The sequence below is a fragment of the Ostreococcus lucimarinus genome, chromosome 1 (genome assembly GCF_000092065.1).
Source record: "Ostreococcus lucimarinus CCE9901 chromosome 1, complete sequence".
NCBI classification, from domain to species: domain Eukaryota; kingdom Viridiplantae; phylum Chlorophyta; class Mamiellophyceae; order Mamiellales; family Bathycoccaceae; genus Ostreococcus; species Ostreococcus sp. 'lucimarinus'.
Window position 1 is genome coordinate 159,662 of NC_009355.1, and position 19,801 is coordinate 179,462.

A 19,801-nucleotide genomic window follows, 5' to 3' on the forward strand; every position below is an offset into this window, starting at 1 on the left:
TCGCGCGCGCTTTCGCGCGCGCGCCCCGCTACGCGCGCTCGTCGTCGTAATTTAAGTACCCCGCGCGGCGCACTTAAACGTTCACAACCTTTTGGATGATTTGGTTCGCGATCGCGGACGCTTGCGCATCCACTTGGCTCGCCGAATCCTTCTTCGCGGCATCCAACGCCGTCATCGCTTGCGCGATTTGCGCGTCAACCTCCGCCTTGGCCTTATCCGCGGCGGCGGCGACGTCGGCGTCCATCTTCGCCTTCATCGCCGTGACTTCGTTCGCGACTTCGGCGCGCGCGTTCGCGATGACCTTTTCCTTCTCCGCCTATCATCGATACCAAAATTTAACGCACACCGTCAGTCACTCGCGCTCTCGCGTCGTCGTTCCGTTCGCGCCCCGCGCGCGCCCGTTTGGATAAACCCCAAACGACCCATCTCGCCGTCGGCGATTCGCGCCGCGCGCGCCCGCGATTCGCGCCGCCCCCCCCCCCCGGCGCGTCCCGCACAAAAAAAAACTCCTCGCGCGCGTTTCTCGCTCGCGCGCGCGCGTCGCGTCGCTCAAACGTACGATCAACGCCTCAACCTCCGCCGAGTTCCCGCCGACCGCGGCGAGCTGCGATCGAATGAGCTCGTCGCGATCGTCGAGCGCCTTCCCCACCGGCCCGAACACCGTCTTATCGAGGATCGTCATCAGCAGCAAAAATTCCGTCGCGATGATCGGCAGCGTGAGATCGAAGTCGAACAGCTTCCCCGCCTCGGCGTGCGCCGCCGGGACCGCGCACGCGATCTGCGCCGCGAGCGTCATCGCGGGGAGCTTGACGCGATCGACGACGTCGGCGACGCGCGCCTTGACGGCGGTCGCGCGCGTCGCCGCGCGCTTGCTCGGCGCGGGCGCCTTCGCGGCGGTGATTCGGATCGCGCGGGCGGCGACGAGGGACATCTCGTTCGTGGGCGTGCGCGTGTGTGTCGCGATCCGCCGTCGCGGCGCGACGCGTGCCTCGCGCGGGGATTCGATCGCGAGATTCGCTTCGTCCGTGTGTCGCGCGGCGTCACCGGTCTCGCGATCGATCGACCGTCCGCCGTCGATCGATGGCGCGACGGTCGCGCGCGCGCGTCGAACCTCGCGTCGTCGATCGACGCGCGACGTCGCGACCGCGCGCGCGACGCCGCGCGCGGGCGTTCGCGCGCGACGCCGAATCGCGACGCGACGCGACGCGGCGACGCGATGCCGCGACGCGCGGCGACGCGCGCGCGGTAGATCGATCGCCATGGCGCCGAGCCATCGATCGTCGTACGGCGCGCGCGATCGCACGTACGCGTGTCGCGCGACGCTGCGGATGTGGACCGCGTGCGCGTGCTTTCCGTGCGTGGGCGAGACGCTGTGCGAGCCCGGAGACTTGGGGTATCGCGCGCGATATCTCGTGTTTCGATGCGAGCGCGCGCGCGCGATCGGCGGACGCGCGGCGGAGATGGCGGGGGAGGACGTGCGCGGGATGGTGGAGGCGCTCGAGGACGACGTCTTCGCGTGCCGGGTGAGCGCGGGCGAGGGCGCGGTGGAAGTCGAGATTCGAGCGGGAAGTCGAGCGAGGGTGCTGATGTACGCGCTGACGCTGCGGACGGCGGACGGGCGGGGGCTGGGGTTGGAGCTGGTGGAGGAGCGACGCGCGAGTCGACGCGAGACGGTTGGGTGGTGACGTTTCCGAGGGCGCGCTCCGAGGGCTTCATAATCGAGCATGCGGTGGTCGAGCGCGTGGATCGTCGCGATGTGCGTCGTCGTCGCGGAGGCGACGTCGATACCGGCTGAACCGCGCGAGGTGACGCGATACGGCGCGGCGCAGATTACTGAGATTTCTTACGAACAACTCGACGCGGCGGACGCGACGGAGGGCGAGACCGCGGGCTCGGGGGACTGGATCGAAATTTACAACCCGAGTGAAACCGACAAAGTAGATCTCACCGGTTGGGCGTTCACCGATCGCAGCGCGCGCGCGATCGAAAAGAATCCCGAAGTCGCGGTTGGTCATTGGTTCGAGCTGCCCGAACTCGAGCTCGCCCCGAAATCGTTCGCCGTGCTCGCGCGCGACGAAATGGCGTTTCGCACAGCGTATCGCGACCGCGACAACGCGCTCGACGCGCTCGTCCGAGGGAGCTTCAAGTTTGGACTCACCGCCAAGGGCGAGACGGTTCGTCTTTTGGACGCGTCCAACGAAACCGTGTACGAGCTGACGTACGACGACAAGTCCCCGTGGCCCGACACCTCGGAAGGTGGACACAGCCTCGAGCTCATCGACGTTCGTCTAGATCCGAACGATCCGTTCAGCTGGATCAGTTCATACGAAGAGGGAGGCACGCCGGGCGAAATCAACTCGATCGCGGTCTCGTGGGGGTAGCGCCGCGTAATCGAAGCCGCGTAATCGAAGCCGCGTAATCAAGCCGCGTAATCGAAGCCGCGTAATCGACGCGCGTCGGTGCTCGATCGGATTCGATCTGTCTTTGAAATTCATTCTTTCATTTCGATCATCAACTAATACGTCGCGAGCGACACCGACGCGGCGTAAATAAATGCTCCTCTACTTGATGGACGACCCCGAAGGCGTCTCTGGCGCCGTGCACTCACCCGCGGCGCACGCGAGCACCTTGTCGTCGTACACCGCCTTGCCATCCTTCACGACGAGCTTTTCCTTAACGGCATCCCAAAACTTACTCTTGCACTCCTTCGGGTACGTCTCCGACGCGGTCATCCCCGTCGGCGTCACCGGCGCGCCGACTTCGGCGCCCTCGGGCGCGCGCACGAGCTTCACCTTCGTCTCGCCGTCAACCTCGAACTCCGTGGCCAGAATCATCGCCTCGGACGTTTGCCCCGCCAACTTCGCCACCTTCAAGTTCAAAATCGTCAGCACCAAAGCGTCCTTCAGTTCGCTCTCCGGGACAAACTTGCGCAACCCCGTGACGACTTGCCTCGGGTTCTCTTCGCCGCAGTCCACCTTGCACAGATACAATTTATCGCTATTCTCCACGCGTCCCACCTCGATCACGCGTCCGACGACGAGTTTCGCCTTTTCCATCGGATCCGCGTCCACCGCCGCCGCCGCCGCCGGTCTCTTCTCCTTCTTCTCCTTCTTCTTCCCGCCCTCGCTCGCGTCGCTCGCGGGCCTCCGCACCCCCTCCCCCCTCGGCTTGATCACCGGGTTCAGCATCGCCACGATGTACTCGCACGTCTGATCGAACGCCTCGGGCATGGGATTGTTCGCCTCGAACGGTTTCGTCATCACGTATCCCGTGCGCTCGCACGTCACGCGCGTCACGCCCCGCGGCGGCGCGCGCGCGATCGGATCGGCGCGCGCCGTCGCGTCGACCGCGCGCGTCGTCGCGGGCGCGCCGGCGCCGAGCAAAGCGTCGGCGAACGCGGACATCGTTTCCATCGAGCGCTCGAGCGGGTTCGCGGTCGGGCGGCGCGCGCGCGAGTGCGACGCGCGCGCGCCGCGCCGCGCGCGAGGTCGGCGAGTTTTGAGTCGTCGCGACGCGCGCGTCGCGCGGGCGTCGCGGTCGTCGCGCGGGCGCGTCGCGCGCGTCCGCGCGACGCGACGCGAAAAAAATCGATAAAGAACACATCACCGGATCGAGTGACGCGCGCGCGAACGCCGCGTCGAGCGCGTCGTCACGGGCGCGGTGGACGGCGCGGAGCGTTTCTGGCGAAAACGCCCGCGCGGAGACGCGACGCGACGGGCGCGCGCGGCGCGAGGCGGCGCACGACGACGCGCGACGACGCGCGCGCGAGGGGTGAAGATGGCGAACGATCCGTACGAACCGGACGACGCGTCGGACAGCGACGAGGACGCGCGCGAGCGACGCGAGAGGGATGCGAGAGCGCGATTCGAGCGCGACGTCGAGGACGAGCTGGGCGACGCGACGGACGTCGACGAGCGATCGTGGGAGGGGTTTTGGCGACGCGCGACGGCGGAGAACGCGGCGAAAATGCGGCGGGCGGGATTGGATCCGAATAAAGCGGAGAGCAAGGTGAAGTTCGGGAGACACGGGGAAAAGTTGGAGAAGGGGAAGTGCGCGACGACGCTTTGCTTTGGGTGCGACGCGCGGTGCGACGAGACGTTTGAGTGCGCGCAGTGCTTGGAAATTTATCGAGCGCGGGCGAAGAAAGTGGCGTTCGACGCTTGGGAGCGCGCGTTCTTTTGTTCGTGCAAGTGCTACATCGCGAATTGGGATGAGCATCGGCGGCGGCACGGGCCGAGCACCGCGGGGCCGACGAAGATGGACGGCGCAGTGCACGAGTTTGAGGCGCCGCCCGGGCTCGGTGCGCTTTGGCACGGATCGGATTTGCGACGATTGGAGTTTGAAGAGTGCGCACCTATGATGTATTGAGATCACGGCGGCGCCTAGGGCTATCGTTCGCTACGTTGTGTGAGTCTACTAGTCCGGCGTGAGGAGTTCAGATTCGCCGCCCCGCGCGCCGCCTCCAGGTTCGACTTCCAACGGAGGTGCGGTCGGTGACGCCATCGACGGTGCGACGTAATCATCGCGACCGAAATCGGCTTTCGCATCGTTCCCACTCTTGTAATGCGATTCTTCGTCCGACGTCTCCACTCCTAGAGGCACGCCGTGCGTGCGTAAATATTCCGCCAGCGTGAAATGATTATATTTCCCCGCGATATCGACCGCGGTTCGCCCTCGAACGTCTCTCGCGGCTGGATTTGCGCCGAGCACTAGTAACTTTTTGCACGTCGCCTTGTTCCCGTTCGCGGCGGCGATCATGAGCAACGTCTGCTCATCGCTCGTCTCGTCGCGCGCGTCAACGTCTAAGCCCTCGGCATCGACCAAACGTTCCATTTCGTACGTACGATTCAGTTTGCACGCCCGAATCGCCGCCGTCATGACCTCGGCCTCTCGCGCGAACGGCGACGACGACGCGCGCGAGCCGCTCTCTGTGCGCGAACTGGACAGCCGCGCGCCGGCGTCGAACGCGCTCGCGCCGATCCACTCCGTGTCGTCGCTGAACGTGTCTATCGCGGGATTGTTCAAAATCTCCAAAAGCTGCCCTGCGACCGTACCGATGGACATGATTTCATCGCACAACGCGTACGCCTCTTTCAAATCGGCGCCGCGCTCGACGTCTCGCGCAAACGTCTCGTAATCCATATCGCCAATAATCTCCGACCGCTCCTCATCGAACGACGTCATCAAAAACGCAAACACCGACCGTATTTCCTCATCCGACAACCTCTTCCATCGCACCGTCCGCGTCAGCCGATCGATCACCGCGTCCAGTCGCGTCGGCGTCCACAGCGCGCCGCATCGAACGCTCGCGCACGCCCGCCAAAAATCACACAATCGCACCGTCCCGCGCCCGAACTGATCGCACATCGCGTGAAACCGTCGAAACACCACCGAACGCTCCCAGTCATCGCGTCCGAGCCCCAACGCGCGCGCCATCACGCGCTTCTCCAATTTCGCCTCCGCGCTCCCGAACCCGTCCCGAACGACCGCGCGCAGGATTATTCCCGGTTTCGTCGCCCCCCGCGGTCGCAGCGCGGCGTACATCGCGTCTCCCAGCCGCACCTCGCGCGCGCTCGCGTGCGTCCCGCGCCGGCACCGCCTGCATCGCCGAACAGCGTCGTCGTCGTCAGTCGTCCCTCGTCGTCGTCGTCGGCCGCGGCGCGTAACCACCGCGTCGGCATCCGCGCGCGTTTCGGCGCTCGCGCCCGCGCGCGCGCGCAGTCACCGCGACGCCGGCGCGCGTCGCGACTCGGTTCGCGATCGCTCGCGCACCTCGCGCTCGCGCACGCCCCCATGCGCGCGATCGCCGCGCGTCGCGCGCTGGCGTCGTCGCCGCGCGCGCGCGCGACCGACCGCGCCGACCCCATCCACCACTTGAGTCAAGACTCATCAGCGATTACATGGTAAAACCTTCCCTTGAATACGAGTCGCGCAAAACGACGCGTCGATCGAAGCGACGCCGCGCGTCGGTCGACTTTTCGCGCGCGTCGTTTTGCGCGCTGCATACGCTCCGCGCGCGCTTATGTACGACGACGTCGCGCGTCGCGGGCTTTTATGTCCGCGCGCGCGCCTCGCGCGCGCGGCGACCGCCGACGGCGCGCGCGCGGCAGTCTGCGTCGCGCGACGCGCGGCGATCTCGACGCCGTCGACGCGAGAGAGGTGCGTGGAAATTATCGCGACGCGCGCGCGTCGAGCGGCGCGCGCGGCGCGCGCGCGGCGCGCGGGAGGGTGGACATCGCGCGACGTCGCGCGCGAGGGCAAACGCGCGCGCGGTCGATCGGGGGAAACGCGCGGCGCGCGCGGTCGATCGGGGAGGTGGGCGCGCGCGCGGCGCGCGCGCGGTGGTTGAATATCGCGCGGGGTGGGGACGCGCGCGAACGGGGCGAACGGGACGCGCGCGCGCGCGCGAGGGGAGGGTTCGCGGCGGATTGATCGATTGGGGTATATGCGGTCGCGGGGCGGTGCGGACGGCGGTCGTGGACGCGCGCGCGAGGCGCTGGGGGGCGGGCGGGCGAGCGGGATGCGTTCGGGGAAAGCGTACTGACGATCGACGCGCGTGATTCGCGAAAAACAGGTTGACGCGTGCGCTGGAGACGCGAGCGCTTTAAGTAGAGGTTTGCGATGTCGGCGGCCAAGGCGGCGGCCAAAGCGGAACGCGCCGCGGCGCTCCGTAAGGATGTCGACTTCGTCGAACACACGTGGGCGGCGGAAAAGCTCTATGCGCACTTTGGATGCACGCTCGAAGATGGTTTGTCCAACGAGCGCGTGCTCGAGAACCGCGCCAAGTACGGCGAAAACCGGCTGACGCCTCCCGAGGTGACGCCGTGGTACATCAAGTTTTTGATGCAGTTTGCGAACTTTTTCGCGCTCTTGCTTCTCGGGGGTGGGGTGCTTTGCTTCGTTGGTTACGCCATCGATAGTGAAAAGGATCAAACGAACTTGTATCTCGGCGTGGTGCTCTTCACCGTCGTCATGATTACGGCGACGTTTTCCTTCTTGCAAGAAGCCAAGTCCGAAGCCATCATGGAGGGTTTCAAGAGCATGATCCCGAAGAAGTGTAAGGCGATCCGTGGCGGCAAGGCTGTCGTCATCGATGCCTGGGAGCTCGTTCCGGGTGATGTCGTCGATCTCAACGACGGCGACCAAGTCCCGGCGGATATTCGCGTCATGCGCTCCAACGAACTCAAGGTTGACAACTCTTCTTTGACCGGTGAGTCTGAGCCGCAAGATCGTACTCCGGAACTCGCGGTCGACTCCAATGGTAACATCGTCACGCAGCCGCTCGAATCTACGAACTTGTGCTTCTACACGACGATCATCAACTCTGGTTCCGGTCGCGGCGTCGTCATCGGCAGCGGCGATCGCACCGTCATGGGTCAAATCGCTGGTCTCGCCACGGAAACGAGCGGTGAAGACTCGCCGATTTCTAAGGAAATCAAGAAGTTCATCCAACTCATTTCTATCGTCGCCATCACGCTCGGTATCGTTTTCTTTGTCGTCGGTTTGACCAACGGGACGGCGATTATTCAAAACGTCGTCTTCATGATTGGTATCATCGTCGCCAACGTGCCGGAAGGTCTCCTCGCCACCGTGACTGTGTCTTTGGCTTTGACTGCCAAGCGCATGCACGCGAAGAACGTGCTCGTGAAGAACCTCGAAGCCGTCGAAACTCTCGGTTCGACGACTGTCATCGCCTCCGACAAGACGGGTACGCTCACGCAAAACCGCATGACGGTGCAACACGCGTGGTACGACAACAAGGTTTACTTCTGCCCGGCGGGTAAAAATATCCCGGATCTCAAGGTTATCTCTGAACCCGGCCAAACGCCGGATGGTGAACCGTTCTACGATCAGTCTTCGGAAGCGTTCCAACGCTTGCTCCAAGTCGCCACTTTGTGCAACAACGCCGAGTACTTGACGAAGAGCGAAGACGGCTCCTTCATCGACCTCAAGGCTGAAATGATGAACCCGAACTTCAATATTCTCAAGCAACCGGCCACCGGTGACGCTTCCGAACAAGGTTTGCTCAAGTTGGTTCAGCCGCTCAACGACGCTCTCGACACCCGCGCCAAGTACCCGAAGTTGTTCGAAATCAAGTTCAACTCGACGAACAAGTGGCAGCTGTCCATTCACGGGCAACCGGGCGGCCGTCCGCCTCTGCTCGTGCTCAAGGGTGCGCCGGAGCGCGTGTTGGCCAAGTGCACGTCGTACTTTTCCAACGGTAAGACGTCGAGCAAGGATGCCGAATTCGAGCGCACCTACACGCAGTCTTACGAAGATCTCGGCGGTCGCGGTGAGCGCGTCCTCGGTTTCGCGTTCAAGGAACTCTCTGGATTCAAGAATGACTTCAAGTTTTCCCAAAAGCCGAAGCCGAACTTCCCGATCGATGACCTCACCTTCGTCGGTCTCTTCTCTCTCATTGACCCGCCGCGCGAAGGCGTTCCGGAAGCCGTGACGAAGTGCAACCGCGCTCGCATCAAGGTTTACATGGTCACGGGTGATCACCCGATCACCGCAGCGGCCATCGCGAAGCAAGTGAACATCGTCTCTCAAGAAAACCTCGACAACGGCACAGCCTGCGTCGTGAAGGGCGACGACATTCGCGCGTGGACTGAAATTGAAGACCCGGTCGCTCAACGCGCCAAGTGGGACGCGGCTCTCGATCACAAGCAAATCGTTTGGGCGCGCGTGTCTCCGGCACACAAGCTCTTGATCGTCGAAAACTGCCAACGACGCGGCGAAATCGTCGCCGTCACCGGTGATGGCGTCAACGACGCCCCGGCGCTCAAGAAGGGTGACATCGGTATCGCCATGGGTATCGCCGGTAAGGATGTTTCCAAGGAAGCGGCTGACATGATTCTCATGGATGACAACTTCGCCTCCATCGTGAATGGTGTCGAAGAAGGTCGTCTCATCTTTGACAACCTCAAGAAGTCCATCGCGTACACGCTTTCTTCCAACATTCCGGAAATCGCGCCGTTCTTGTGCTACATCACCGCCAAGATTCCGTCTCCGTTGACCACCGTGCTTATTTTGTGCGTCGATCTCGGTACGGATATGGTTCCCGCTATTTCCATGGCGTACGAAGAAAAGGAAGCCGACATCATGGATCGTCCGCCGCGCAACGCGCAAACGGATCGCCTCGTCAACTTCCGATTGATTTCTTTCGCGTACCTTCAAATCGGTATCATCCAAGCCCTCGCTGGCTTCTTCACTTACATGCTCGTCCTTAACGACTACGGCTACACGCCGAGCATCTTGATGGGCAACGGCTTGAAGTGGACCAAAAACTCCTTGCTCTGCACCCTCAACGGTGACAGCATCGTGGACACGAATCAAGGCCGCGCCATCTACCGACCGAAGGCGTGCGGTTTCGGCTGCGCTGACTCGACCGGTACCATGGCGAACATGTGCAAAGGTGGATGCGCCATTCCGGTCGATTACGTTCCGAGCACCACAGCCAATCTCGCGTCCCCGTTCCTTGCTCGCTTGGTGTCGACGAATGGAGCGACTGGAGTCACCGTGGATCCGTTCCTCGAATTCGACGAGAATGGATTCCGCGGTAAAGGTCTCACGTGCGGCCGATCTTGCGCGTCGTTGGCATCTGCAACGCTTTCTACTGCCGAGCAAACCGCGTACACGTATTTCTGCTCGGACACGGGTACCACTGGCACTGCTTCCAACCTGGGCGGTGACACGGCCGGCTGGGGATTCTCCAGAGGGTACGTCGACGATAAAGCCATCGCTCCGGCGGGCGCGTACTACTGGTGGAACGGCGCTCCGCAGACGCAACCGAACGTCGACTACCAAACCGCCGCTCTCGAGTACGCGCAAACCGCGTACTTCATCACGATTATCATCGTCCAATGGGCCGATTTGATGATCGCCAAGACTCGCAAGTTGTCCATCTTTGAACAAGGCATGGGTAACGACTTCATGAACTTTGGTTTGATCTTCGAAACCGTCCTCGGCGCCACGTTGTGCTACACGCCCATCTTCAACAAAGTGTTTGGTACGCGCCCGCTGCACGTCCTTCACTGGTTCTCTGGCGTGCCTTGGTCGATTTTGATCTTCACGTACGACGAGTTGCGCAAGTCTTTGATTCGCTCCAACCCGAAGGGCTGGCTCGATCGCTGGACGTACTGGTAAACACGTTTACCGGGGTAGAAGATTCTTCCTAGCTTTTCCTTCCATATCTGTTTTAACGGAAAATTATCAAGTTGATTCATAACTTCATTATTCCTATTACACACAGCTAAGACGTACGCGCGAACGAACGATTCGATTTGCTTGACGCGAGACGACAAAGTCGCTCGTCACACGATGTCGTGCTTCAGCTCCAACGCGTTGCATATCCTCCCGATGCAGCACGCCGCGCTGAGCGGATACCGCGACACGGATATAAAATCATCCGTGTACGCCACATCAACCTTCCCGTGCGCCATCGCCCCGATCGTAAACACCACCGCCGCGTCCTCCGGCAGCGCCTCGACGTATTCGGGCAATTTCTTCACCTCGGGCGCGCTAAACGAAAACCCCACCCTTCTCGCTCCCGCCGGGAAGTACTTCGTCACCGGCTGTTTCACCACCTGCATCAATTTTTCCGGTCCGTTCGACGACCGTACGCTCAATTTCTGCAACAACTGCACCATCAATCCGCAAAACCGCTTAAACGTCCGCGGCACGCGCGTCTTCGGCGACACCCTGAACAGCACGTTCTTCTGCGTGTTCACGTATATCGCCTTCACCATCCCAGCCTTGTTCAGCGGCGAGTCCAATATCGCCAGCAGCGCCTGATGGCAGATGTCCGGTCGGTGATCGCCCGGCTGTTTCCCGTGTCGACGGATGAAGTTTGCGTGGTCGTCGCAATTCAGAATCGCGTACCCTTTCCCAACCTTGGCCGTCTCGAGCGTCGCGAGCTCGAGGACGAAGACGTACCCGCCGTCCTTGCGGTTCGCGTCGTCGTCCGGCGGCGGCGGCTCCATCGCGCGCGCGCGCGTCCGAGCGTCGCGAACTGCCGACGATGGGCGGCGGCGGCGCGACGCCACTCGCGACACCGCGACGCCGCGCGCGCGACCGCGCGCGCGCGACATGCCGACCGCGCGGTGCTCGACCGCGCGGGGCTCGACGGCGCGCGCGACGCGCGATCGTCGACGCGCGCGACGCGAGCGCGGTTCGGGACGAAGGCGCGATGGGACGGGTCGCTCTCGGTCGACGTCGCCCGCGCGGCGCGGCGCGACGACGCGGCGACGCGCGGGGGCGTTCACGAAGCTCATCGAGATACCCGCCGCGCGCGGCGTCGCGCGCGGGCTGATGGTGCCGGCGAGGAATTTTTTGGACGGGGCGAACGCGCGCGAGGTCGAGCTCGACCGCGTCGTCGCGCGGGCGCCGGACGCGGACAGGACGCCGGCGAGCGCGGCGGCGTTGCAGCCGTTGAGCGGATACGACGTCGGGGAGGTGCCGTTCGTGATGCAGGCGGTGTGCTATTACGAGAAGACGCTGGACGTGGGGACGCTCGAGCGAGGGCTGCGCGCGGCGCTGGGCAAATATCCGATGCTCGCGGGGAGGTTGGATTTAGAGACGAAGGGATGGTGGAATAAAGGCGTGCGTTTGACGAACGACGGCGTGCCGTTGCGCGTGGTGAGAGACGATGATCAGAAGTTCGAGGATTTGCCGCGGGATTACGCGGACGCGACGCGGCGGTTTTTGGATTTCGCGCCTTGGATAGATTTGATGCTGGGAGACGCGCCCGTGTTCACGGCCAAGGTGACGCAGTGCGCGGGCGGGGGGAGCGTGTTGGGGGTGTGCATGTCGCACGCGGTGAGCGATGGACAAGGATTTATTGAATTTTTAGTGACGTGGGCGAAGGCGGCGAACAACGAGGCGCATCCGTGGGGGGATCCCGTGTTCGATCGTTCGCTCGTGGCGCAGCCGGAGGCGGATATGTCCGTCGAGGACATGCGAGCGATGCTTTCGGAGGAGGGGTTCGATAACATCAACTCTGGGGCGATGCTGGCGAATGCGCTGTTCGCCGGACGCACGCTCGTCCCGGACTTTTTGCGTTTTCCCGCGGGGAATCGGATGATGGTGAGCATTAAGGAAGAAAACATGCGCGCCCTGCGCGAGGCATCGGGAGCGACAAACGACAACGAAGCGTTGAGCGCGCATTCGTGGCTGGCTTTGGCCGATCTGTGCGATCTTCCGAAAGGCGCGCCGTTAGAGCACGTCACCGTCGTGAGTGGTCGAGGCGGACGCACGGGTCTGCCGGACATGTACTTTGGCAACGCCGCCATCGGCGTCGTCACGGGTCGCGTCAGCGTGGGCGACTACTCGACGCTAGCCCAAGTTCGCGACGGTCTGCGACCTGGATTCACAAAGGCTATGATGCGACGGAATAAATACTTAATGCTCACGGAAGCCGCGTTTCGCGCGGGTGTGAACGGATTCGACTTCGACATCATGGCGTTCATGCAGGGTCAAATGGTGTGGTGCAACAATTTGGTTGAAATTTACAAAAAGTTGTACGACTTGGATTTCGGCACGGGCGGTCCGACCCTGGCGCTACCTCCGGAGCTGAATGATATCGTGCAAATCCAGTGTTCACGACCGGATCGCGCGACTGGGGCCCCCGCAGGGGCGAACGGGGTGGAGATGTTCATCAATCTTCCTCCTGCGGTGATGCGCAAATTGCGAGAGCCCGACTCCGTCGCGCGTTTAGCGGGTCAGACGGGCGTTAGATAGACTGATGTGTAAAGAAATTGCTGTGCTATATAATTTCATCTGCTAGAAGCCATCGATTGTGGACGCACTCACGCTCGATGACTCGTCGAAGCCGTCGTCGGGAATCGAGAACCCTTCCCCGGAGGTGAGCGACAAATCGGAGAGCGTCTCCGCGGCTCGTTGTTGCGCGCGCAGCACGCTCTTCGGCGGCGGCATCGGTGGCGGCGGCGGTGGCATCGGCGGTGGCGCCGGCGGTGGCGGAGGAACATCTTTCGCCGGATCGAGCAAAGAGTCGATCGAACCATCGTCGACTGGCTCGGGCGATGGCGACGGCTGCGCCGCGGCGAGCGCGACGTCCGCCGGCGCGGTGACGTTCGGAGACGGCGGCGGAGACGGCAAGTCCAGCCGGATCGGATCACCAACCGGCGTCTTTTCTACGTCAGATACATGCGAGTGGCGAACAACGATGATTTCCTTGTCATCGTCGTTGTCGTCGTCGTCGTACGCGTCAGTGTCGATTATTGACTTGAGCTTGGAACTCGCGCGCAAATAATCCTCCGTGGCGTCGGCGGCGGACGGCCCGCCGCGACTGCGTCGATGGCGGGCGTGATCGCTCTCCCCCACAGCCGCCGTCGACTGCCCCGCCACTGCACTCAAAAGTTTCAACATTTCCTTGGTTTGAATCTTCATCGTGTCTGGGCTATCTTTATCCTCGGCGGGCTTGTCCGGGAACTGGCTGTACGCGCGAATGAGACGCGCCGCATCCTCCTTGGAAGCGCCTTGCGGTAACTCGAGCGTGTCTTCGATCGAGTACCCGTGCGGGACCAGCGCGTGCTGCTTACGTTCGCTCGCGCTTCGCCCGGCCAAGTAATCGCTCAACGACCACGCTTTGATGTGCGAACCACCGTGGGGCATCTTCCATCCCCAAAAGAAACTCTGGATGCCGGCGCCCCGATACGCTTGCTCTTGATGCTCAAACATAATGTCCAAGACTTCCCTGTTCGAGCACGAGCGAGATGAGTCCGAAAACGTCGCCAGCGACCACTCCGATACGGCGAGATTTTGTACGCCGTACGTCTGCGCCGCCGCTCGGAAAGTACCGGCCCACTCGCCCGCGCGCTCGCCGACTTTTTGCGCGACGACGGATGGTTTGTCGTCGCAACTAAACGCGCACCCCGCGTTGGTGCCGCCCATGCATCCTGTGTACGACCACGCAAAGTAATGATGCACGTCTAACACCGCCCATGACTCGAGCTCTTTCACCGTGAATTGCGAACGCATCCAAGCCGCCATGTCCGCGACGTTCAGATCGAGCGTCTCGATCAAGTTGACGTACAGGTACGGGACGCGCTCGCCGTCGGGCACGCCGTCGTTGACGATTTCATCCTTGTACGTTTGCACAGCCTTGGCGAGCCAACGCAGAACCTTCGACCTTTGCGCCGGAAGGTTGTGCCCGGGCTCGTTCAGTAGCGTGATTCCGTGTACGGCGAGACGAGAGTCTTCCGGCAACGATTTGAACCAGTTGAGCATGTTTCGAACGATGAGCAACCCCGTGCGACTGAGATCGTCGCGAGCGAACATCATCGGCGGATGCGGGAAAACGCCGTTGTACGTCCCAGCCGCCGCACCGCCGGGCATGCTGTGCAAATCAATCAACACCTTCAGCCCGGCGTTGCGAATTCGTTCGATCACCGCGTCTAAATCGGCGCCCGCCATGTTGACGAACAAGCGATCCGGGTACACGGGATCGACGAGGATGCGCTCGCCGCCGCGAGGCACCGTGGCCGGATCTCTCGCGAAAATGCTCCAAGACAGTGGCAATCGAACCATTTCGATCCCTTGCGACGCTATTTCTAATAAGTCTTCGTCCGTGATGTACTGCGCCCGATGCGCGGAGAAACTCGTCACCGCCGACTTCGCGCCAAAGTGCTTGACGAGCTTGTTGACTAAATCTCCCTCCGACGACCACGTGAACCCCAACGACGCGGCGTCGGGAAACATCGGCGGAAAACACACCCCGTTCTCGTCCCTGCGATCGGCGCTCACGTCGTGCGACGCGCCTTGCGCGAAGAACCACTCCTCTAAATGTAACCACCCGTGCAACGCCGCCCCCGTCGATCTCCCCGCGTCGAACGTCGAGCTCGGGTGCGTCTTCGTCTCCTCGCCCTCCCACGCGCTATAACTCGACGTCATCGACGACGCGGTCTCTCCCGCGAGCGTCGCCGCGATCGACGCTCTCCCCGTCGCCTCGCCTTCGCCTTCGCCTCGCGTCGCCGCGTTCGCGTCCCGCTCGCTCGCGCGTTCGCGTTCGCGTCCATCTCCACCCTCCGTCGTCGTCGCGTTCCATCCGCCTCTCGTCCCGCGATGCCGCGCCATCACCAGCGCTCGCAATCCTCCCCCATCGCTCGACGTCGCGCTCGCGTACGCGCGCGCGCCGACCAGGACCGCCGCCGCCGCGAGCGGCGCCGCGCACGCGCACGCGCTCGCCCATCTTCCCCGCCCTACGCGCCCGCGCGCGCCCGTTCCCTCCCCCTCGCGCCCCGGCCCTCGACCGACGGCGTCACCCGCGCGAAACGGCCCGAAAAACCGCGCCCCGGGCCGTCGCTCGCCCCTCGACGCGTCGCGCCGCGCGTCAACACCATCGCCCCGCGTCGGCATCAATCTCGAGCGTTCGTTCGCCATCGCGACGCTCGCGCGCGTCCGTCGTCGCTCGCGTTCGATGGTTCGACGCGCGCGCTCGCGCTCGCGCTCGCGTCGCGTCGCCGCGGCGCGCGCTCGCGCGCTCGCGTCTCGCGTCGCTCGTCGCGCGGGTGTTGCGACGGTCGCGGTCGCAGTCCGTGTGTAAACCCTAGTAATGAATGAATGTTCCGTGTGTGAACCACAACTCATGAGACTCGTCGGCGCCGCCGTCGCGCGCGCGCGCACACGCCGACGCGCGATCGCCCGCGCGGACGGCGCGCCGACCGGCTCGACGCGATGGACTCCGAGTTCTGGGGGTGCGTCATCCCCGCGGGACGCGCGGTGCGCGTCGAAGTCGCGACGGACGAGGAGTACGTGCACGTCTCGCAGGCGGCGCTCGGCGCGGACGCGCGCGCGGGACGCACGACGGTGACGCTCGCGGTGGCGGACGACGCCGAGGCGAGCGGCGCGAGGGACGGGGCGCGACACGCGCTGTGCGCGCTGACGCGCGACGCGTGCGATCAGGTCGGGATGGACGTGGCGATGGACGCGAGCTTCGTGCTGCGAGCGACGGGACCGAACGACGTGCACGTGACGGGATGGCGGACGGCGAACGATGGGATCGACGAGGAGGAGGAGGCGAGGACGCTGGAGGCGATGGCGAGGGAGACGTCGAGCGAGGAGAGCGAACGGGAGAGCGAGGATTCGTCGGACGACGAGGACGCGGCGGAGGACGGGGACGAGGAGGCGACGGACGACGAGAAGATGGACGCGGACTCGAGCGACGAGGAGGAGGAGGAGGAGGAGGAGGAGGAGGACGACGACGACGACTTTGAGACGCCGTACGACGTCGATAATTTGCCGAGCGACGGCGATTTATTCAGCGACAGCGAATGTGACGACGATAAGGCTTTCGCGAAAGCTATGGGTGTCGATAGCGAGGACGATCTCGAGAGCGATGAAGAGGAGGAATCCGATTCCGATTCCGAACCTGCCGTTCCGGAGCGAGACGCCGTGGTCAAGGTCGTGGGCGGGGATTCAGACAGCGAGGACTCGGACGAAGAGGAGTCCGACAGCGAAGAATCCGACAAACCGGTCAAGACGCTCGATCGATCGCCCGCGCTCAGGGACAAGCGCCAGAAACCCGACGAGTCCGAGTCGGAGTCCGAGTCGGAGTCCGAGTCGGAGTCCGACAAACCGAAAAAGAATGCGGAAGCGAGCGATTCCGACGAGTCCGAGTCAGAATCCGACAGCGACGAGTCGGATGGCGACGACGAGGACGAAAAATCCGCGTCCGAGCGCTCGGATGACAGCGAAAGTTCTTCCGACGTCGACGATTCTTCAGAAAGCGACGGTGACGACGCGGCAGAGGCAAATGACGATAGCGATTCCGATGACGCTGACAGCGACAGCGACGACGAATCGTCCGATTCGGACGTTTCTGAAGACATCAACGTCATCAAATCTGCAACCAAGCGGTTGGCCGAGACCTCGACGCCGAGCGGGTCGGCGAAAAAGCAAAAGAAGGAAAGCACGCCTGCGTCCGCAAAGGCACCGACGACGCCCAAGACGCCGACGACCGATACGAAGATGAACAGCGACGAGTACGCTAATCTTATTGTCGACTATCTCAAGGCGAACCCCGAGACGATGATGTCCGCTCTCGGTGGACGCGTCAAGAAGCCGAAGAACTTTCCGCTCAAGCTCGGAGAGTTCATCAAAAGCAGAAAGGATTTATTCACGATCGACGGCGCGTACGTTCGTCTCGTTAAAAAGTAACTCACAACTCGAACGTAGCATGATAGCTATAGTCGTGTGCGCATCATCTTTGTGGCGTCATTTATCGATCAATCACCTCCGAATCGCTCGCGTCGTCTTGGAATTCGTCAGAAATAAAACTCCAATCGGAGGGCGCCATCGAAACTTCGTCTTCGTCTTCATCATCGTCGGCTAAACGGTCGTTCTCGAGAGGAATAGACATCGCTAACGCGTGTTCGACGCCCATGTCACTCGGTATCGCGGGTTCCACTTCGACTACTCGCCACGCCTCGCGCGCTTCTCGTTCTTCTCGTAATCTTTGCGAGCGCTCGACGAGCGACTTCGCCGCGAGCAACAGCCCCGCGACAGCCAGTGGCGTGTGTACTAGTACGTGCAAGAACCGCGCGAGCTGCGTCGCGCTGACGCTGCACGACACGGACAGACCGAGCGGATTGAAGACCTCGGCGCGCGCGCGACAAGGTCGCGTTGCGCCGTTCAAACCGCCGCCGCACAAGTTCAAGAGCGCGCGATCGTTCGTGAACACGAACGTCGGTCGCAGTTTACGCAAGAATGGAAGCATCTGATCCCGTTTTAGCGAAAGCACGCTCGCGCGCGCGGGCGACCGACTTCGGCTTCGACTTTGGCCCGCCGCCTCGCGCGGCGAGTCTTCTCTGGAGGCTCTGTTGGAGTTGTCGTTATCCGTGCGCGGCGAACGCGCGCGCGCGATGCGCGGAGGGGGCTGGAAGCGGTTAGACATTGACTGCCTTTTGACGGAGGTGACGGCGCGCGCGCCGTGTAGTGGCGCGGTGCGGTGATTTGCACGTGGTGGCGCGCGCGTTTGGATTCTCGTCGTCGCGCCGACGATCGCTCGCACGCTTCGCGGTGATGTTACAAATGCCTCGTTATCGTGCCGATATTACATATTAGTTTTGCGCGTCGATAAACTTTGCGGGCACGCCCATGTTCTTACGGAGTAAGTCCGCGAGCTGGATGACGACGTGGCCCTGTATGGAGAGTTCCTTTCCGTGATCGTGCTTGCCCGGTAAATCGTCGATCGAGACGGATGCGGAGAACTCCTTCTTCAAGATCGCGGCGAGTTCTTCAGGCAAAATGCAAAAGGTCTCCATGCCACTGATTCGCGTGATGTATTTACGACGTCCACGGTCTTCTGCTTTTATGACGATTGGCTTGAGACTGCCCTTCTTCACGAACTCTGTCGTCTCGCCGTTGCGCGTCGATTGCACCACAACGTGGGGCTGAAGCTTACCGATGAGACGTTCGAACAGGTCATCGAGCGGGTACAGGGAGTCCGTACCGTACTCAACCTCTTTCTTGTTGAATAATTCCTTCCCAAGTAAAGTATCGAGCTTTACTTCGCTCCCGGGCTTGCCATCGCCGAGCGCGTTGGCGACGACGTATTTCGACAACGCGGCGTGCGCCTCGGTCTTGGTGTAAAGCCGTTCCTTATTCTCGATCGCCCACTGTCCAAAGATAGGACGATACATTGTGGAAGCCCTGTACCGCTTCTGCACTTCGATCGTCGCCGAGCCGATCGGCGGCGCGATTGCGTCCGACTCGATCGAAACCTCCGGCGTAGACGCGACGGCGTACTTGGCTAACAACGCGTGCTCGCGCTCGATGGCAACGATATTCTCAATCTTATGCACCAACTTTGTTTTGATCAACTTGTGTTTCTTCTCCATGACGCTGAATAACTTTGCCTGCTTCTTATAAGTCGAGTGCTTCAAGTCGAGCTGCACGCCCTCCGGTCGCGCGGGAAGCACAAAGTTCGCGTAAAAGTTCTCACATCGCATGGGCAATTCCGCATCGCTCACCTTGTTCGCCCCGATCGCGAAGCATCGCTCGAGCATCGCGTCCATCTTTTCAGGAGTGCTCACGTCGTGAATTTCTTCCTCTTCCGCGCCTGGCGCCGTCTCACTCAACGTCATCGCGCCAATCGCCGCCGCCACCGTCTCGGGCGCCTTATCCTCCTCCAAAATCAAAGCCGGCGTCTCCGGCGCCACTTCTCCCGTCTTGTAAATCCTTCCTCGCGAGAACGCCGCGGAGGGCGCCGATTTGTCCCCCAACGCCCACACCGCGTCTCCGTACGCGTGCGCGAGCCGCACGCCGACGCCCTTCATCCCGCTCGCAACCGCGCGCGCGGCGTCGCACCCAATCACTCCGACCGCGAACGGAATGTCGTTCCCGGTCACGTAGACAGCCGCTAACTCGTTCTCCGTCCAAGCAGAGACGTCGCTCGTGACGCCCGGCAGCATCAAGTCAGCGCCGCCCAACACCTTCGGCGACACCTCGCTGTGCGTCTCGACGCGCGCGAGCGCGTGCGCGTCGCCGAGCGCCCACAGGGCGTACACCGTGGGAAACATCTCGTATCGCCCGCCCGAGGGGTCGAAGAAGAGCGGAACACCGTCCACGACGTACACTAAGGCGCGGTTCGACATGCGAATGCTGTCGACGCTCGCGCCCTTTTTCAGCAGCGCGTCGACGCAGCGCTCACCCATGGCGCGGGCGAGTTCTATTTTGAGCTTTTTGACGTCGGCGCCACCGACGCGGGTGGCGACGCCCTTGACGGTGGCTTTGCGGAAGGCATCGAGTTGCATCTATGGCGAGGCGGCGAATGCGGCGC

General features: G+C 62.7%; 13 protein-coding genes across 13 annotated transcripts; 6 read left to right on the forward strand and 7 right to left on the reverse strand.

The window, feature by feature from the left end:
- Positions 1-73: 73 nt before the first annotated feature.
- On the reverse strand, positions 74-796 carry OSTLU_13609 (F-ATPase family transporter: protons (mitochondrial); the record flags this gene model as incomplete). The annotated part of the gene is made up of 2 exons (XM_001415710.1): positions 74-316; positions 560-796. The coding sequence occupies 2 exons, from the start codon at positions 794-796 to the stop codon at positions 74-76; spliced, it is 480 nt and encodes a 159-aa protein (XP_001415747.1).
- A 532-nt stretch (positions 797-1,328) lies between these two features.
- OSTLU_28695 (predicted protein) lies at positions 1,329-1,685 on the forward strand (the record flags this gene model as incomplete). Its single annotated transcript, XM_001415368.1, has 1 exon — positions 1,329-1,685. One exon carries the CDS (start codon positions 1,329-1,331, stop codon positions 1,683-1,685), a length of 357 nt encoding a protein of 118 aa, XP_001415405.1.
- Positions 1,686-1,754: 69 nt separating this feature from the next.
- Positions 1,755-2,381, forward strand: OSTLU_13610 (predicted protein; the record flags this gene model as incomplete). The annotated part of the gene is made up of 1 exon (XM_001415369.1): positions 1,755-2,381. The coding sequence occupies one exon, from the start codon at positions 1,755-1,757 to the stop codon at positions 2,379-2,381; it is 627 nt and encodes a 208-aa protein (XP_001415406.1).
- Positions 2,382-2,561: 180 nt separating this feature from the next.
- OSTLU_28697 (predicted protein) lies at positions 2,562-3,260 on the reverse strand (the record flags this gene model as incomplete). Its single annotated transcript, XM_001415711.1, has 1 exon — positions 2,562-3,260. The coding sequence occupies one exon, from the start codon at positions 3,258-3,260 to the stop codon at positions 2,562-2,564; it is 699 nt and encodes a 232-aa protein (XP_001415748.1).
- Positions 3,261-3,966: 706 nt separating this feature from the next.
- OSTLU_28698 (predicted protein) lies at positions 3,967-4,368 on the forward strand (the record flags this gene model as incomplete). The annotated part of the gene is made up of 1 exon (XM_001415370.1): positions 3,967-4,368. The coding sequence occupies one exon, from the start codon at positions 3,967-3,969 to the stop codon at positions 4,366-4,368; it is 402 nt and encodes a 133-aa protein (XP_001415407.1).
- A 48-nt stretch (positions 4,369-4,416) lies between these two features.
- On the reverse strand, positions 4,417-5,544 carry OSTLU_13612 (predicted protein; the record flags this gene model as incomplete). Its single annotated transcript, XM_001415712.1, has 1 exon — positions 4,417-5,544. One exon carries the CDS (start codon positions 5,542-5,544, stop codon positions 4,417-4,419), a length of 1,128 nt encoding a protein of 375 aa, XP_001415749.1.
- Positions 5,545-6,621: 1,077 nt separating this feature from the next.
- OSTLU_48492 (P-ATPase family transporter: sodium/potassium ion) lies at positions 6,622-10,231 on the forward strand (the record flags this gene model as incomplete). The annotated part of the gene is made up of 3 exons (XM_001415371.1): positions 6,622-7,761; positions 7,804-9,324; positions 9,787-10,231. The coding sequence occupies 3 exons, from the start codon at positions 6,622-6,624 to the stop codon at positions 10,147-10,149; spliced, it is 3,024 nt and encodes a 1,007-aa protein (XP_001415408.1). The 3' UTR covers positions 10,150-10,231.
- An 85-nt stretch (positions 10,232-10,316) lies between these two features.
- On the reverse strand, positions 10,317-10,985 carry OSTLU_39810 (predicted protein; the record flags this gene model as incomplete). Its single annotated transcript, XM_001415713.1, has 1 exon — positions 10,317-10,985. The coding sequence occupies one exon, from the start codon at positions 10,983-10,985 to the stop codon at positions 10,317-10,319; it is 669 nt and encodes a 222-aa protein (XP_001415750.1).
- A 328-nt stretch (positions 10,986-11,313) lies between these two features.
- OSTLU_28702 (predicted protein) lies at positions 11,314-12,741 on the forward strand (the record flags this gene model as incomplete). The annotated part of the gene is made up of 1 exon (XM_001415372.1): positions 11,314-12,741. One exon carries the CDS (start codon positions 11,314-11,316, stop codon positions 12,739-12,741), a length of 1,428 nt encoding a protein of 475 aa, XP_001415409.1.
- A 42-nt stretch (positions 12,742-12,783) lies between these two features.
- On the reverse strand, positions 12,784-15,096 carry OSTLU_92070 (predicted protein; the record flags this gene model as incomplete). Its single annotated transcript, XM_001415714.1, has 1 exon — positions 12,784-15,096. The coding sequence occupies one exon, from the start codon at positions 15,094-15,096 to the stop codon at positions 12,784-12,786; it is 2,313 nt and encodes a 770-aa protein (XP_001415751.1).
- Positions 15,097-15,696: 600 nt separating this feature from the next.
- Positions 15,697-17,178, forward strand: OSTLU_92071 (predicted protein; the record flags this gene model as incomplete). The annotated part of the gene is made up of 1 exon (XM_001415373.1): positions 15,697-17,178. The coding sequence occupies one exon, from the start codon at positions 15,697-15,699 to the stop codon at positions 17,176-17,178; it is 1,482 nt and encodes a 493-aa protein (XP_001415410.1).
- Positions 17,179-17,239: 61 nt separating this feature from the next.
- OSTLU_92072 (predicted protein) lies at positions 17,240-18,031 on the reverse strand (the record flags this gene model as incomplete). Its single annotated transcript, XM_001415715.1, has 1 exon — positions 17,240-18,031. A coding segment is annotated over one exon (792 nt), but the record flags the coding sequence as incomplete, so codon positions are not given.
- Positions 18,032-18,080: 49 nt separating this feature from the next.
- OSTLU_28705 (predicted protein) lies at positions 18,081-19,775 on the reverse strand (the record flags this gene model as incomplete). The annotated part of the gene is made up of 1 exon (XM_001415716.1): positions 18,081-19,775. One exon carries the CDS (start codon positions 19,773-19,775, stop codon positions 18,081-18,083), a length of 1,695 nt encoding a protein of 564 aa, XP_001415753.1.
- Positions 19,776-19,801: the final 26 nt, after the last annotated feature.